Source organism: Glycine max, chromosome 14, assembly GCF_000004515.6.
Source record: "Glycine max cultivar Williams 82 chromosome 14, Glycine_max_v4.0, whole genome shotgun sequence".
Taxonomy (NCBI): domain Eukaryota; kingdom Viridiplantae; phylum Streptophyta; class Magnoliopsida; order Fabales; family Fabaceae; genus Glycine; species Glycine max.
The window spans coordinates 2,258,615-2,276,365 of NC_038250.2; the positions used below are offsets into that span (position 1 = coordinate 2,258,615).

Consider the following 17,751-nt stretch of genomic DNA (forward strand, 5'->3'; position numbering starts at 1 on the left):
AATCTTCTTAGTGTTGGATGCATTGATTCCCTTTTCTACTTTCTAACTCATACTTAAGTGAGTGTGCCAATTAATTAAAAAATAACGAGTAAAATTACTTAATGTAATATTGCAAAATACAATTATTTTTTTTCCTTTCGTGAAAAATAATATATATCAAATAAAATTAATTCTGCCTACTAAGACATTATTTAAATGTGTGATGCAGCCTCAACAGAAAAATTATGATTCTAAATATTTTTTTATATCTATAAAAATAAAAAAACATCAAAATATTTATAATAACTCAAATACACTTTCAAAGGCATTTAAGCCATCCATTCTACAGCTACACAAGCAAAACAAAAGATAGGACCACATACACACGTAAAATGTAATGTAAGGTTGCCCCTTTTTTCTGGGGATACAATTAAATAAAAGAAAGAAAACAAAACAAAATTGTGCCCAAAATAGAGAGGCTGAGAGTGAAGAGGGTCGTACACTAAAGACAAACAAGTTGATCCCAAGTTGATCACGTTAAGGATTACAAGGCCACTGTCCATACATTTTGACATGTGTTAAGGCTATAGGATTACATTCACAATTTCCTCTATATCTTTGGGAAGGTTCTAATGTGACAGCCACACAAACAAAAACAAACCTCATCATAGTTTTGCTAACACAAGTATACACTCATTCTCAAAAGGTTTTCATCCAATTTCTTTCCCTCTCTTTTCATTGGTGTGCACTTTCACTTGTGGAGCTGCATCAACTGCAGTGGAAATTGTGCTTTGTTCTTGAGATGTCTGGTGTTCTTCTTTGGGTGAGTTGTGGACCCAAAGAGAACATCAACTCCTTGGTGAGTTTTTCATGCAGGAGTAGTAGTGGTGGTGAAAGAACACAAAAGAGATTTTCTGGAATCAGTTTTGCTAGTGGTACTTCTGCTTTTTCAAGTGCAGTGGCAGCTACTGAGACTTCAAGATCTTCAGAGGAGAGGGTCTATGAAGTGGTTCTGAAGCAAGCAGCTTTGGTAAAAGAACACAAAAGGGGTACAAAAATAGCTTTGGATTTGGACAAAGATGTTGAGGCTGATTTCAACAATGTGGATCTGTTGAATGCGGCTTATGATCGGTGTGGTGAAGTTTGTGCTGAGTATGCCAAGACATTTTACTTAGGTACTTGCTGCTCTTTTGTTTTGAGCCTTTTCTCATTCATTATTTCTGATTCAAATGAATTTTAGCCCTCTTATTTTTTTTCCCCATCATATCTAAATAATGTCTCTCTGTCTCCAGAAAATTATTTCATGATTCAAAGTTATTATGTGTTCATGATCTCAGTTAATCTTTGCACGATGACACATAATGAAGTTTTTTAATTTACGACAAATATTTCATAAAATTCATGGGCGGTAAAGTTGTGCCTTGGTGACTTATTGGTCATGGGTTCGAATCCGGAAACAGCCTCTTTGCATATGCAAGGGTAAAGCTGCGTACATTATCCCTCCCCCATACCTTCGCATAGCGAAGAGCCTCTGGGCAATGGGGTACGATGTTTTTATTTCATAAAATTCAATTATGTGTCATGTGGAGATTGTTGGAGACAAGAAACAATGATGATCTCGACCATGTAGTAATTTCTCCTCTTCCACCACAACGTTAATATAATTGAAATGTTTGTTTTGTTCCTAAACCTTAAGTCTAATTACAAAGTTCAATTCATATGATATATGCCTTTTGTTTTGTTGTGCTACAGAAAAGTACTTGGCAGCTAGATTAAAATATTTTTAAATTTTATTTGTTAATAATATATTTTGTTGTTGAATTGACTCATCTTGAAAACTGTACTCTAGGCACACAATTGATGACTGCAGAGCGCCGAAAAGCAATTTGGGCAATTTATGGTATGTGATTAGATTATATTACACACTCACTGCTACTTCAGCTTCTCCAGTGAGAGTTATTTTGGAATTGACAATTATTCGTTGTGCATTGCAGTGTGGTGCAGAAGAACTGATGAGCTAGTGGATGGCCCAAATGCTTCACACATCACCCCTGGGGCCTTGGACAGGTGGGAGCAACGATTGAGTGATGTTTTTGAAGGTCGACCCTATGATATGTATGATGCTGCCCTCTCACATACTGTCTCAAAGTACCCGGTTGATATTCAGGTACTTTACATGCCCAAATCTAAGCATTACACCATTTTAGGACAAACCTTACATAAAAAGTTCTTTAGTTGATTTTGATGTTGTTCTCTGATCAAAATTGGAGTTTCACCTTTGATAATCCATGTTGACTTACTTGACATTTATGTAAACCTTTATTACGCATATTATCAAAGTGAAACTCCAATTTGGGATAAAGAATAATGCCAAAAGCACCTATGCAAATTGGTCATCTTATACAGAATAGATTTCACCTTCTTTTTTATGTGCTAAAACTGATCCAAATGGCATTGCATTGTCTTTTTGAAACAGCCCTTCAAGGACATGATCGAAGGGATGAGGGTGGACCTGAGAAAGTCAAGATACAATAACTTTGATGAGCTCTACCTTTACTGCTACTATGTTGCTGGGACAGTAGGCCTTATGAGTGTCCCAGTAATGGGGATAGCACCAGAATCAAATGCTTCATCAGAGAGCATTTATAATGCTGCATTGGCTCTAGGCATTGCAAATCAACTTACCAACATACTTAGAGATGTTGGAGAAGAGTAAGGTTCTTTGAACACTTCAATGCATTGCAATTAAACCAAAAACAATAAACAAATGGCATTTAACATCTTGTCACTCAAGGGTATCTCACATCACACCATAAGATTCCAAGAAATGAATAAAAATAACAACATTAACAACAAAATAGTACTTGTTTCATACAATCAATTAAGTCAATGCCACTCAACATTTAATTTTAGAATTTAATTATATCGACTATCATATATGAAAAGATTGTTGATTTTATAAGAATTACTTTTCTAATATAAAAATCTTTAATGTACATACATGAAAGTTAAACTCTTAATTTTAATTGTCCACATCATTCAAATTATGTTTTGTCTGACTTGGTCTAGTTCTTGATCATTATAGTGCTAGAAGAGGAAGAGTATATCTCCCACAAGATGAATTGGCACAAGCTGGCCTTTCAGATGATGACATTTTCCGCGGAAGAGTTACAGACAAATGGCGGAAATTCATGAAGGGACAAATAAAGAGGGCGAGGATGTTTTTTGATGAGGCAGAGAGAGGGGTTGCAGAGCTCAACTCAGCTAGCAGGTGGCCTGTGTGGGCATCATTGTTGTTGTATAGGCAAATATTAGATTCCATTGAAGCCAATGATTATAATAACTTCACAAAAAGGGCATATGTAGGAAAAGTAAAGAAACTCTTGTCACTACCTACTGCCTATGGTTTTTCACTTCTAGGCCCTCAGAAGTTTACCAAAATGGTTAGGAGGTAACTGTTATACAATGTGTGATACTTTTGAGTTACAACTGTATACATCTCAAGTTACCAGCATGTGTTGAAGAGCAACCCATTCATTTAATGAGTTTGCAAGCATAGTAATCAGTTTTAAAATGTGTAAAAAAAGAAGGAAAAATGTGTTAATCCATTTGTATATTATAAATTTCAGAGGTCATTCTTCAAAGGGAAACAACATTTTACTTTTGAGTTACACTTTTTTTTTTCTGCTATATGACTTGGAGCTTTCTTATCAAATCAAAATTTAATCATCCTTAATTAATTAATTACTCAAAAAACAAGATATTAATTTCTTTAACTTTTTAATCAATCTTTAAATCAAATTAATTGCCATTAGATATTTACAAGTTACCTCGAAAACAATCTTCTACAATTTACTTTTGAGACTTTTCTAAACTAGAAGTTTTAAACAAAATGTTTTTTTTCTCACTAAGAAAAACTCTTCTATTATTGAATTAGTATTTTTCTCCTATTTATATTTTATTTTTATGTAAAAGGTCCCATGCAATGGGGAAAACAAAAAAGCTTGGTAATTTGATGAACATTGCAAACTTGCAAGGATTATTTGGTGATTAATTAATCAATGTTAAAAGTGGCAATTCTATTATCTAGTTAATGTGCGTGGCGTGCTTAAGAGGACACCCTTTTTCGGGCTTTCTACTACTCCTGCTTTGTTGGGCTTTCTACCAACAAGTTTCTTGATTCATCTCAGTAGCTGTCCATATCCTCTCTAATACCAATCGTTGGAATGTCCAGGATGTAAATGCCCGTCAAATTTTCATTAATGAGATATAAGCAATCATAATCAACTTCATATTATATTTTAATCCAAAATTTTAATACTTAAGTTTATGAATTTTTTCAATTATATAATATTCAATTTTTTCATTTATATGTGACTTGAGATTCTACTTCAAATTTATACTTTAACAAATACGAACAAAAGATTAAGAAAAGGAAGAAAAAAATGAAGTAATTTGGCTTTTCAAATTTAGATCCTCTGACTCCCAGGATTAAAATAAGGAAAAAAAATTAAAAATCTTGAGACACCCTCCATGAGTTGTGCTGGAATCCATTAATCCTTTAATATATAAATAGTTTATGGCTTGATGTCTGATAGTGACAACATAATCTCAAGTGTTATTGTTGAAAACAAAATCTAATTTCACCTTTTAAGTTGGTTGGTTCGTGTAACATCACAATTATCATTTCATTACAACTAAAGACTTCAACAGTAAAGGTGATATTCATCCCACTAGTCCTTTTGGATGCCCGATTATATATTATTTTATTTTATATTAATACATCAATTCTAAAAAAAATAATTTTCTAAACAACACTCAACCAGCTTGACTATAGCAATAAGTCCACATTAAACCTTCCATTACTTTGTTGAAAACAAGGGTTACTCCTTGTTGCAACTGAAACAAGAGTTTAGTTTTTATATGTTTTCAATCTATATACAATTATTTTGGTGTACAATGGATATATATATATATATATATATATATATATATATATATATATATATATATATATATATATATATATATAATTTAGCAAGGATAATCAATTAAAAATGACTTTTAAAGAGTCTTGCATATGATCTTTAAAGTAATTATTACAGGAGGTAAAATTTTCAATTATATAACAATCTATAATCAGATAACAATGTAAAAAATACACACTTTAGGGTCTTCGAAAAGGAACAAAGATATTACTATAAGCCAATTCGTCTTCTTTTATTTTTCTTCTTCTCTTGGTCCAACAACTATAAGAAACTAAATCAAGCTAGTAAAAATCTCCCAAGTTCATTAGCAAAACCCCCTAATTTAACATTCCATCTTATTTTTTCTAAATATTCCACGGCTTCTACTTGCAAGTTGCAACACTCTACATAGAAGAACATGGACTTCATTTTCTCCTTACTCTATGGTTAAGACCTTCCCTACGAGTTGAGGAAGAAGAGGAAGACACCGTAGATGAAAAACCAGAATGGTTATTTTCAGCCATATCCTTGTGAAATGCCTTTTGCACATCATCTTTAAGCTCCATGAAGCGTGCTTTTTTGATTCTCTGCTCTTCTTCACTGCCCTTCTCTAGGAAGAAAACATCTGGCATTTCGTCGTCTTCCAGAAACTTATCAAGCACTTCAGAGCAATGGGGAAAGAAGCGCCTACCATTCTCAACTGTACATAATTCAAAAAGCATTCTCAGAGTTTTAGTAACAACATTAGACCACCATCATTCTTTTCCTCTACAATTGCAGGTTGCATTAAATTCATTTCGATTTCTGTTAAGCTGTAAAGTATTACAAATGTAGCTCTATCATAAGAAGGAAAATTTGAGTTCCATTTGGTACGCTATGATATGGTCTACTTAGATTATAAGAAACAATATTTTGTTTCAGGGTGTTCATTTTAACTTCACTAGCACGCTAGAAATCTAGAATTGATTAAGGTTAGATCATAGACATGCTTTAAGGAAAAAAATAAGTAGTGTTCAATGCTCCTTTTCTGATTGGTGTATAATCCTATAACTTGTCTCTTATCCCTCTCATTTGGTCTTACAAGACTCTTTTACATGAGTTAGAGTATCGCTTGTACTGTGTTTTTAAATAAACTTTGCATATATAAAATAAAATAAGAGAGTACTACAAGTGATAAAAAGTTTCTTTATTAATTAGTAGTTACTACACTCCATCTGTTTAAGAGGAAACTTTTATTTTTACTTTTTTGTTGGCATCATGTAATTCTGATATTTTCACAATTGTGGCATGTTCCAACTAAGGCAACATACAAGCAAGCTAGATTTGGTGTTAATAGAATATATCATATCCACATTCCACAGATGCATAACCTCTATAAGGATGCTATTTCAAAATTGTCTTGGACATACCTGTTTTCATAAGGGCATGCAATCTTAACTGGAGTTTTCTGGTTCGAGCCGAGGGAGATTCATTTAGATCTACTTCTTTCGGGTTGCCATTTGTGACCTTCAAAGCCGATGAATTTGCATACAGTGATGATGAATCTGCTTCAGCATTCTCAATGGCTACCCTAGCCTCAGCAGGAAACAACAGCCGAGCAAATGCAACTGCAACATATGGAGCATGTTAATTTCATGTCCATAGGCCTCCAAATTTAAAAGCATCATGCAAATATAGTTTTGTTGTGATTATGATGCATGCATATTCCTAAAGTAAAATAACAGCTTACTGGCATTATCTATGCATTTGTAATTAATAAGTTACCATTACTACTGTAATTAGGAGGATTTGATTGTGCACAGATTTATTCTCGATTTGGAATAGTCTCATTAGAGTTTATATATTTGTATCAATCGATGTATTTTTCTGAACAATGGAAAATAATTTTCTGATTTTTACCTTTTCAACATTCCAACTCAGCTAAAAGGTCCGAAACCCAATATTCATAGAAACAAAGTGACCTAGACAAGAGAAAGCCCTACCTCTATCTTCAAGGTAATCCAGTCTCATGTGCAAATCATCAGCTGTTAACTGTGATGAAACAGACATATTCACAGTCATAGAATTTCTTCTCATCTCCCTCTCCAGGACATCAACACAAAGCCTGTCCTTGTTAGATTCCTTACACTGCACTGTTTTCTCATGATAATCCTTGCATCTTGTCAACCTCTGACAAATTGCAAGAGCGGTTTGTCCATCTGGAGTGGTATCTGATGCACGTGCCCCTTTATTCAGTAGTGCTACCAAAATGGATGGATCCTTTCGCCTTGCAGCCACATGGAGAACTGTGTATCCTCGGGAATTTCTACGAAGAATATCAGCCATGCCTAGACTAAGAACTTCTTGAATAACCTTAGAATCGCTATAGGCACAAGCATAGTGCAGGGCATATGCATCATCTAGAGTGACACTAGACTCATTTAGAAGAAGCTTCAGTAGCTCAACATCATCAGAGTCCAATGCCTTGTGGATTCTCCTGATACTCTTTTCATTCAAGGACTCCGCTTCCATTGCATTAGGTGTGGATTCTGGCTGAAATGAGAGTCGGAGTGATTTGATTTCAGTCAAAACTTCATGAGGGAGCTCTTTTTCCAAAGATGTGTTGTCAAAGTCAGACCTTGCTACTCTCTGAATGCACCGAGAGAGAAGCTGGTCTAGTTGGCAGTTGAAAGCAGCCATAAGAATAGGAATGACATCTTCCACAAGAGCCTTCTCAACAAAATTTAGGAGATGCCGCTGCATCAGTAAAGAGATATTTACAGTAGATTTGTTAAGCAAAAGATGTCTGTCTTTTTTTTTTTTTGTAATAATAGAGAAACATAGAAGTAGAGAGAATGTAATATAGGATCTAAATATCATCCTCAAGATATATGTTAGAAGCTAAAAGCAGCCGTCTAAAATCAGACCGAGCAGGCACATCACCCGCGAACTTGAGTTGACCCAAACCAATCCAAACAGTTTGAGTTGGATCATTTATGTATTTGGATCAAAATTGAACCAAACTCAACCGATCAAAACCATTCATATCTAGGTTAGATCATTGGTTTAGATTTATAGATCTGATTAAAACCAAACCGAACTGATCAAAACCGATCAAAATTTCTAGAGTTGTTTGATTTGACTTTAAATACGGTTAATATTGGAAACTCCAACTCCAAGTGTGTTGGAACTACAAGTATTGAGACTACTAATGTTGAAACTTCTTAAGATATTACTTTTAGGTACATTGTTATTTGTTTCACATCTTTTCATATTAATTTTTTCAGTCATATTTATATTATTAATGTATCATATTTTATTCATTTATTTTAACAAATCTAGTTACAAGAAACTAGTTTGTAGGAAACAACTATAATTTAGACTATTATAATAAACCTCGTTGAAAAATACTTTGTTTTAATTTGTATTAGTATATTTTAGAATATTATGTTGATGACATTAAATGAATCAATTTTACTACTTTCAAACCTTTGATAATATTGTGTTAATTATATTGGATATTTGAAAAAATCATGATATAAATTAGTAGTTCTAAGAAAGAAAGATTAAATTTAAATGAGTAATTTGTGGACTCAAATCGAACCAAACCGTTAATGAATAGGTTGGGTTGGATTTAAAAAAAATTATGAAAACCGAACCAAACCAATCAAATTTGATTGTGTTGATTCCTAAATTTGATCAAAATTAACCTAAACCAGCCCGCAAACACCCGTACATAATGTAGTCACAAGTGTGCATATGTGTGTGCAGGCTAGGTGTACATCTATTTCAAAATTTGTTAACTATGCACATAGAAAAGTGTTGAACACATTCCAAAAAACACACATGTAAGTCGGAAACAATTTCCAAAACTTGCCAAATGTACAATGTTTATATGTTTTTAGTCTTAGGTAAACATTAGGAATACTTTAACATGTAGTATGGAGATATAAGGTGGGTTGAATGATTAAGAGTATCTTTAGTGATAGATCCCAAATTGAGATTTTAGATAATTTTTTGGTAGAATTGAAGATTTCTCAAAATCTCTATCATTTTTTCCTTTAGTGGTAAATCTCATTTTGAGATCTTAGATAATTTTTAGTAGATCCCACATGGACCTCATTTTTAAATATTTAATAAATTAAATATAAGTTTTTTAGTATAATTTTTAGTAGTGTCTCCCAATGACTAATTTTTTATCCTTCGTTGCCATTTCCGCAAATCAGTCTTTCTTTCTTCTTTTTTGGATTTTTTTTCTCCTCCCTCTTTCTTGCCATCCGCTTCTTCCTTCTTCTTTTCTTCTTCTTCTTCTCCCTTTCCCCTTTCCCTTTCGTGGTTCGAGGTATGTGTATTTTGTTTTGATTTTTATGATCTACCTGTTTTTTTTCTTGTTTTTGGTTTTTTTGGTTTTTTTCTTGTTGATCATTCTCCTCTTCTATTGGTGCTTCACGCATGTTGTTGTTGATCATTTCTAGTTTTTGAGTAAAAAAATTTATTTTTGAACCATGTGCTGAGATCTTCAGGGTTCTTGTACAATAACTCATTCTCCACTTTGTAGATCTCTACTAATCCTTTATTGGAAGATCAAGATCTTGAGCTCAAAATCCTTGCTCGAGATCTGATACTAAAGTTGCTCTGAGAGCATCTGTAGTGGTAGATCCTAAATTGAGATCTTAGATCACTTTTTGATATACCTTATAGTGATATGTGGGATTGAAGATCTCTCAAGATCTGTATCATTTTTTTTCTTTAGTGTAGATCTCATTTTGAGATCTTAGATAATTTTTAGTAGATCCTATATGGATCCCACTTTTAAATATTTAATAAATTAAATATAAGTATTTTTAGTATAACTTTTAGTAGTGTCTGCCAATGACTAATAAATTAAATATAAGTATTTCTGTTATTCAGCACAGAATGATTTTGTAGAATTGCTCCAAATTTGTCACATTTCTTCTCTTTCACGCAAAAATTAGTAATAAGATAAAGGAAGAAGAATTAAAAATGACAACCAAAATACCTGAAAAAGTAAAACTAGCTCTTTCATCTGAAAAGTGGCAGAAGCATACATCAGCTCTAGGGCATGATTGATAGCAGGGCGGCATGCTACATGGATACATGTTTCATCAACACATGTTGTCTCTTCTGTTGGTGAAGCCTTTAGCCTTCCAGTATACAGATAGTACAAGAACACTTGGAAAGCTTGATATCCAACTGTGCCATAAGGCATCAAATCTGACATGAGATACCTTGGCTTTCCTTCCTTCCCTGATCCATCAGTCCCTTTCTTAAAAAGCTCATGAAAAAACGGACTACGCGATGCCAATATACAGCGATGAATACCCACAGGGATGTCCTCAATAAGAATCTCAGCATCACTATAATCATACTCAACCTCAATCAATAGCTTCTCAAGGCTTCCACTGAGCTTATTCAGACTCAAAATTTCAATATTTTCCCCATGCTCATTGCTGGTGGTGGAAGACACGTTGTGATTACTAGAACCATGTGACAGGTGAGATGATACGAAACTCAAGGATGAGGATGAATCATATGAGTTATCCATGATTCCAAATATACGAGATTCCAATTGAGTCAAAGCACTGTTTGACTAAATTTAGAAGCAAAAGAAGAAATTAAACCCCTTTAAGTACCCATCTAAACTGAAAAGCTAGCTAACATAATCTATAACTAAACAAACTAAGCTCAAATTAAATAAGCAAAATTGAGAAAGGTCACTGTTTCCCCTACCACAAGACCAAAGTCACTTGCAAGTCAAGCAACAAAACTCAGATTCCCAGAAGCAAAAACTGAGATGATTTTTCATCTGGGGATGATCCATCAAATAAATTGAGGCGTGAGAACAAAAAATTTGAACTTTCAGAACTTAACTGACATGGGAAAGACGTTAAGAGCAAAAGAAGAATAAATATTACATACAGGGTGTTACCCGTTAAGACTTAAGAGGGAAGATGAACTCGACAGCAGATCTTAAGTAAGAGACTCTTGGAAGAGGCTTCAAAACGCTGCAGAAAAAGAAGAAGAAGAAGATGGCTAGTTTAACATCAAGAATGCTCAAGTCCTTTGAACCAAAGAAGCGAAGACTTGAAATGGAAAGAGAAAGAGAACCAATGAACAAAGGTTGACCAACGACGGGAAACAGAAGATATGGGAAAACAGAGAGAGAGAGAGAGATGATGCTCGGGAACCGAGACCTGTGTTCTTGAAAGGGAAAGAAAACGCAAACTACACGTTGATTGTTCTGTCTTTTTTCTCTTTCTATTATTCTCTCTCAAATTTCTCGTCTTGTGAGGATGACCCAAAGTTTAATATATAAATATTGTGACCATGTACTACTAGTTTTCATGTTTTTCAGTACAATTATAAATGCATATACAAAACATGTGATTGGAGGAGGAAAAAGTGGTTAGGAAATTTAAGCATAAAAAGTTAGTACATCAGTGAATGACTTAATCTCTCGCACATCTTTGTTTGTTCATTTAATTCATATTCAAAACAACAAATTTATATGTCAAGTGTATTTTTGTGTTATTTTTTTATATTAGAATTGGAGTTTTATTTTAATCATTTATTTTTGGATGTGTTAATTTTTTTTTCAAATTGAAGTTTTATATCAATAATTTATAATCATATTTAATGAAATTTTTTATTTATAGTAAAATTCTAATTGAAAACAACACTTAAATATTTTATTTTACATAAAAATTTAAATAAGTTGGATTTCATCAAATATTCACCGATAACATGTCTAACTATTTACTAACTATTTATTAAGCTGCATTAAAATTTTGTCATGTTCAAGGTGCTGTTCTTAATAAGATGAAAATTGTGTGATAGTTCTTTTTTTTTACCAATTTCCTAATGCAGTGCACCTGTAACTTGTACAAAACGCAAAGGATTAGGATGCACATTAACCGCATTTATCTTTTTCTGTTTTGGGCAAATGGTGATGTGTTCCGAGTTCTGAGAGTGTGAAATTATAGAAACAAAGTTTGGAAAGAAAGATGCGATAGAATATTGAAATATTGTATTGGCCAAAATAGGAAATCGCTCTGCTAAAGTGATAGTAAAAATTTTAGTTACTGCTGCAGACTACATTCTTGTAGGTATCATCAGCTTTCTGAAAGCACGCAAGTGGGTCAAACGTAAATTTGTTTGTTTTGGATAAGGATTTCATCAGATTTTCAGTGCAGTTCTACGTTCCAGATCATCCTAAAATGAACGTGCTAAATTGCTGATAACAATTTCAAAAAGGAATATTGAAAATTGCAGATTCTCCAACACAAGGAACACATTTAATTCCGTGCAGATAGCATCGTTTGTTCGATTGGAATTTAGGAGTATCAAATTCTAGGAGGGGGTGGCTTCAGTTTTCACATTAGCTTCTTTTTTTACAATATTTAATCATTATTGATCGTACAAAATCTAAACATATGTCAAACATATATATATATATATATACGTATGTTGGAGAATCCTTGAAGGCTTGAACTAAACTCGAATCTTGGTTCTTAAAATTGAGATGATTTCTAAATTTTGATTTTTATGTATATTGTTTTATTCTTTTTTTATACTTCTCCAACGTTTATAACCATTTATGTAATGCATAAAGTACTTATTATTTGTTTTTCATTAAATTTCCCTTTCGCTGCTGTCACATTTCATGCCACTAAGGTGGTTGGTATAGATTTTTCTGAAGAATAAAAAAGAAATGGCGCATCATCCTGAAGCTTTCTTAATTATCATTTGAAACAAATAAAAGCACATTTAATATTTTGATAACTTAAAAATCTTAGTACTTTATTCCTCGAATACGTGGTATATATATGAGTTCTTATAAATTCATCAAATATAAATAAACAGTTAAGTGTTAATGGTAGAAATTGGAATAGAGGCGGGTGAGGTTATCAGCAAGGGTAGGGTGCAGTCTTTGTCTAAAAGAGTGATTCGAAGAGATGAGGAAATGGACTTTGCCAACGTGCTTTTTCCGCTGCCTGGGTGTCCCTTCATCGCTATTATCACTGCTCACTCTAATTTTGCCATTTTCTTCCTTCAAAGAGACACACCACACACCAATTCCATATTTGGATGCTTATCCTTCTATTCTCATTAGTGCTGCTAATCTTCTAGAATTCCTGATTTTTCCGTGATTCAAAATTGACTAATCAAAATCACAAGTGATTCACTTGGTATGTCTACTTCTAAATTCTAATCATTATTGTCCATAAGAAATTCGTCAAAAGAACTAAAAAAAATAAAATATTTACCGTAAAGATGGTATGAAAGTGTTAAAAAAATTATGATCAATATAACTTTACGGATGTTAATAAATTTTTTTCTTTAACTATTATCTTGATAATGCTGATTAGCATTTCCCTTTAATATGACTATTATTTAACCTCCTAATTCCTAAACTGAACATCGATCTCTCTTAAATATTTATAAAATAAATCTAGTTTTTTCTTTTAAAATTAATTTATGCATTCCATCTTTGAAAGAAACTAAGTAAAATATTTGTTTTATAAAAAATAAATGTATAATTTGGTTTTATATTATGCAAAAAATTCAACTTATTTCACTTTCTTATTTTCTTACTGCTTCAGTCTTTATTATAAAGTTCAAATAACCAATTTATCAGATTAAGTAATTTGATTAAATTACCTAAGAGCGTTGAATTTGTCTTAAAATATTATTTTTTTCCCTCATAATATTATCCTTATGAACAAAACTAACCCACATTTATGAATTGTGTTTCTCTTCATGCCACGAACTTTAGTAGAAGATATTTTTGTAAAAAAATAATTAATTCACAGAAAATTTCAAATTGCACCTTATAAAAAAATTAATCTATATTTTTAATTTGAACCTTCTAATAACGACTAGATGAAGTATGTGATAGGTGTTTAAAACAGAATTTTATATTAAACATAATAGTTTTTTCAAGCAAATGTAAATTTAATAGTTAAATTGCACGATATTATTTTGATGAAAATACATTAAATTTTAAAAAATGAAACACTTATATAAATATAATTTCATATGTAATATTTATTTTCAAAATATTATACAAGTAAAATTAATTATTAAAATGTTGACCAGTTTTTAATTTTCATGATTCTTATAAACTTCATATGTTTGAATAAAAATGATGGATTCAACGGTTTTGTTAGTAAAACTTTATGTTTATAAACACAATGATTACACAAAATAAGTTCATTAATGATAAATTGTAATTGGAATTTAATAAATGTTTATTTTATTGTTTGGTACACTTTTTGTGTGTAATATACTAGTCATTACTTTTATGAGTAATATTTACACACTCAACTAATCAATTAGTTGTAGCATGTCTGTTTCAAAAAAAAAGAAAAACAGTTCTAGTATGTAGGCTTGTAGCGACACATCGTTTTTGGTATATATGAAACTTATTCCTATAGCATTCTTCCTATTTTATTATTCATGTAGTGAGCCTTCGATTAAGTGTATGTTGGATATATTTGTGTTGAAGCTACATCGATTATTTTTTCACCGTTATAATTTGTTGCTTCTAATATTTCAATTATCCACCTCCACTTTTGCTTAGACATGGCAATGGGACGGAGCGGACACGGGTATTATTTTCTCAATCCTCAATTCCAACTTCCCAACATGTCTCGTACTCAGCATCGGGTACGGGAATGGGATAATAATAAATTTTAATGCGTCGGGTATTGGGTATCTCCAACCCCATCTCGTACCCGATTCAAATTAGAAAAACATTTTTTTTGTAAAGAAAATATTAAAAATTTGATTTTAGAAAAAATAAATTAATTGTTAAACATTTATTTTTAACTACTTATATGTCAATAAATTTATTATAGCGCATGTGTCTACAAAAATCGTTAAGAAAAGAATATTAAATTATGTAAAAATTCTAAAATAAAATTAACAAATAATAAAAAATTTAGACCTTTTGATTAAATTATGCAAAAAGTCTAAAATTTTTAAGTGGTGGGACAGGCCTGAGTTCGGGGTCGGGACGGATGTAGTAATTACATACCCAACTTTTGGTTATCGGGAAAAACCCGACTCGAACTCATACTCGGTCAATCCGAGTATTACCCGTTAAAGTCGGGACAGATTCAGATAGATACCTATGAGTACAGATTTTTTTGTCATGTCTACTTTTGCTGTTGAGTGTCTTTCAAATGTTCATAGCAACAAACATGACATGTGTTAAAGCACGTGTACTATACTAGAGTAGGTTGATATAATACAGTTTATTTTTTGTGCTATAGCACAATGTTTTATCTGATGCCATAAATAAATCAGTTTTTTTTTGTTGGTATAAGGCAGCCAGCTAATAAAATGCAGAGTGATGAATACCTACTTGTGCTGTTTAGTCTGTTGTTGGGGGAAGTATTTGTATTCTAAAGTTTAAACTTCGAAATATGCCATTGTCTCTTACTTTGTTAAAGTCAAAATTGTTAATGTAATGTTATGGTAATGTTAAAGATAAATCGGTCCCTAACATTAATGTTTTGAGAGACTTTGGTGTGCCTCAAGCTTCCATCTGGGTTCCCATTTAAGAAACATTCAAAATTTGAGGAAAATGTCAAATTGGCTAAGGAGATGGGGCTTGATCATGTGAAAGCATCTTTTGTCTTTGTTATCCATGTGCTTATCAATTTGAAAAGGGAGCAAAGTGGGGAATCCAGATTAGATGGCTGCAAGAAGTGGGAGTGATCTCACGAAATCTCTTTTTCAGTGTTCGAAGTTGTTGTTTGCAAGCATACTCTGTTGCATGCTAAAGCATGAGGAGGGGACCAATAACTGGAATCAAATCAAATTTCATTGCATTGTGTTATCATTTAATTAAGCACTTCTGGTATGTAATTATGATGTTCAAGTTTACCTTCTTTGTTCTCTGTGTCTTGACTAATGAAGAATCATTGCATAAGTTATTGTTTCAATTTAGGTTTAGACGTTTTATTTCTAAGGACTATGTGCCTTGTGTCAGTTTTATCTTTATTATTATTAGTTATTAATTATTAATGGGAATGTTATCTATATTAGATTTGTTGTTATATAACAAATAAAAATATTTTATTGATACTCATTATAATATAAAACACTTGAATAAGACACATGAAGAGAGAAAAACAAATATAAATATTATAAGATTTATGACGTGATAAAAAGAGACAAATAAAAATAAAAATAAATGAATAATTTAAAATTGTTATTGTCTCATACTCATGTATTATTATTAACATAAATATCTTAGGCTATATGCTCCTCAAGCTTCAAATAGGAGAAAATTTTGATTAATTAATGTTGCTTATGTACACTAATGACTTGGATGCTAGTATCGCAGGCTCTTGTTTATAACACCAATTTTTTCCACTAAGTCTAAGTGCATATTTGAAACTTTCATTTATATCACATATATATAGAATGATGACTTTACAATTTGGACGTGGAATTAAGTTGATTCATGAAAACATTGTGTACGTGACATGAGCGGTTTTTTTATTACGTGGTGTAGGCTTAATTACCCTGAACATCATTATTCCTTGGTTCACATGATAAGGTAATCGATTTATATTGTATATAGCACATACCTTGCTTGAGCAAGACGTTTTGGGACCTAGGAAGCATGAAATTAACTCTTGTCCCCTCGTTTTCTTCCAACAACAGATTTCCCCATTTTCCGCAACTTTCAAGAGTTTTCTTCACTCAAACAATCAACACCCCGTTGCATCCGTTTTCATAACGTTAACCAATGCAGCATAACTCTCGTCTTTTAGTTTCAGTCACACATATCTCACTTTCAACAACAACTGTTACTGAATAGTGATATATCTTTGTGTGTAAATAAATGCTTCAAATTTTAAATGGATTTTATATTTATGAAAAGGAATAGATTTGAAATTTTACTTGCTAAGTCACTACAAGTAAAATAATAAATATTTTTTCAATAAAATGTTTTATGCTTTTGTTTATTTAATAACCAATTTTTTTTATTAACGTATGACATATGGTTAAGAATTTGATCTACATGTTTGGGTGTATAAAAGACATCTATCAAGCAATAAAAAAAATCTATTGAAAGAAGATATTTTAAATAAATTCAATTATCTTAAATTATTAGTTATTAACTTTTGGCTGGAACTGGAAATACCCTGAATTCACCCAACCAATGCTTTACTTGGGCATGTTAGCATTTGTTAGTTCATGATACAATGCCATATAAACAACGTTTTATAAATGCCAAAAAAAAATGTGCAAAATGAATTTTTTTAGGAGTACATTAACTGAAATTGAATTAAGTAGTTAGCCTTATTAAATTGAAATTTTTCGTCCATAAATAATTCTTATAGTGCCTGAAAACATATCAATAGTTGTCTGTTAATTCAATTAATCAAAGAACCTAACCTCGCAAAATTGAGAACTGACTTCTTAATTTAAGTTGATACTAAACTTGAAAAATCTTTAAAACCGAATCTGTCATTTTTAGTTTTAATTTTAAATTGAAAATATCTCCAAACCAACCCTATTATAAAATAAGACTTATGCTGGACACAATATCTTGTTAATTATCTTTTTTTTCTATCTTTTTGTTAATTATCCCAACATTTCATTAAAAAATAAATGCACTTAACACCTCAAAAATATAAAAATATTTAACATTTTCTTCATTAAATAAATAATCAGTCAATGATCGAATTTTCAGAATTTAAAAAACATTTTATTTATTAAAAACTACTAGAAGAAAAAATAAATTATACACTAACATATTCATCTTCATTATTTTGATGAACTT

At 31.7% G+C, this 17,751-nt stretch overlaps 2 protein-coding genes across 4 annotated transcripts; one reads left to right on the plus strand and one right to left on the minus strand.

Annotated features, from left to right (window-relative positions):
• Positions 1 to 554: 554 nt before the first annotated feature.
• LOC100811518 (phytoene synthase 2, chloroplastic) lies at positions 555 to 3,521 on the plus strand. The gene is made up of 5 exons (XM_003545244.5): positions 555 to 1,154; positions 1,829 to 1,879; positions 1,974 to 2,146; positions 2,456 to 2,691; positions 3,065 to 3,521. Exons 1-5 carry the CDS (start codon positions 782 to 784, stop codon positions 3,432 to 3,434), a joined length of 1,203 nt encoding a protein of 400 aa, XP_003545292.1. The 5' UTR covers positions 555 to 781; the 3' UTR covers positions 3,435 to 3,521.
• A 1,557-nt stretch (positions 3,522 to 5,078) lies between these two features.
• LOC100814739 (BTB/POZ domain and ankyrin repeat-containing protein NPR1) lies at positions 5,079 to 11,242 on the minus strand. 3 transcript variants are annotated; one of them, XM_014767222.3, is made up of 5 exons: positions 10,677 to 11,242; positions 9,946 to 10,536; positions 6,929 to 7,682; positions 6,356 to 6,553; positions 5,079 to 5,646 (listed from the first exon to the last, which is right to left on the minus strand). In XM_014767222.3, exons 2-5 carry the CDS (start codon positions 10,489 to 10,491, stop codon positions 5,372 to 5,374), a joined length of 1,773 nt encoding a protein of 590 aa, XP_014622708.1. In that variant the 5' UTR covers positions 10,492 to 10,536; positions 10,677 to 11,242; the 3' UTR covers positions 5,079 to 5,371. The 3 variants fall into 3 exon arrangements, with proteins under 3 accessions (XP_014622708.1, XP_014622707.1, XP_014622709.1); XM_014767221.3 differs by having other exon boundaries at positions 9,946 to 10,951; positions 11,141 to 11,157; XM_014767223.3 differs by having other exon boundaries at positions 6,929 to 7,655; positions 9,946 to 11,242.
• Positions 11,243 to 17,751: the final 6,509 nt, after the last annotated feature.

Excerpts from the sequence above, each read along its gene's own strand:
- LOC100811518 (XM_003545244.5), top strand. The coding sequence starts at position 782 with ATGTCTGGTGTTCTTCTTTGGGTGAGTTGTGGACCCAAAGAGAACATC. Across the intron at positions 1,155-1,828 it reads TGCCAAGACATTTTACTTAG|GCACACAATTGATGACTGCA; the intron begins GTACTTGCTGCT and ends ACTGTACTCTAG. Across the intron at positions 2,692-3,064 it reads CTTAGAGATGTTGGAGAAGA|TGCTAGAAGAGGAAGAGTAT; the intron begins GTAAGGTTCTTT and ends TGATCATTATAG.
- LOC100814739 (XM_014767222.3), bottom strand. The coding sequence starts at position 10,491 with ATGGATAACTCATATGATTCATCCTCATCCTTGAGTTTCGTATCATCT. Across the intron at positions 6,554-6,928 it reads GGATTACCTTGAAGATAGAG|TTGCATTTGCTCGGCTGTTG; the intron begins GTAGGGCTTTCT and ends CATATGTTGCAG. Across the intron at positions 5,647-6,355 it reads GCATGCCCTTATGAAAACAG|TTGAGAATGGTAGGCGCTTC; the intron begins GTATGTCCAAGA and ends AATTATGTACAG.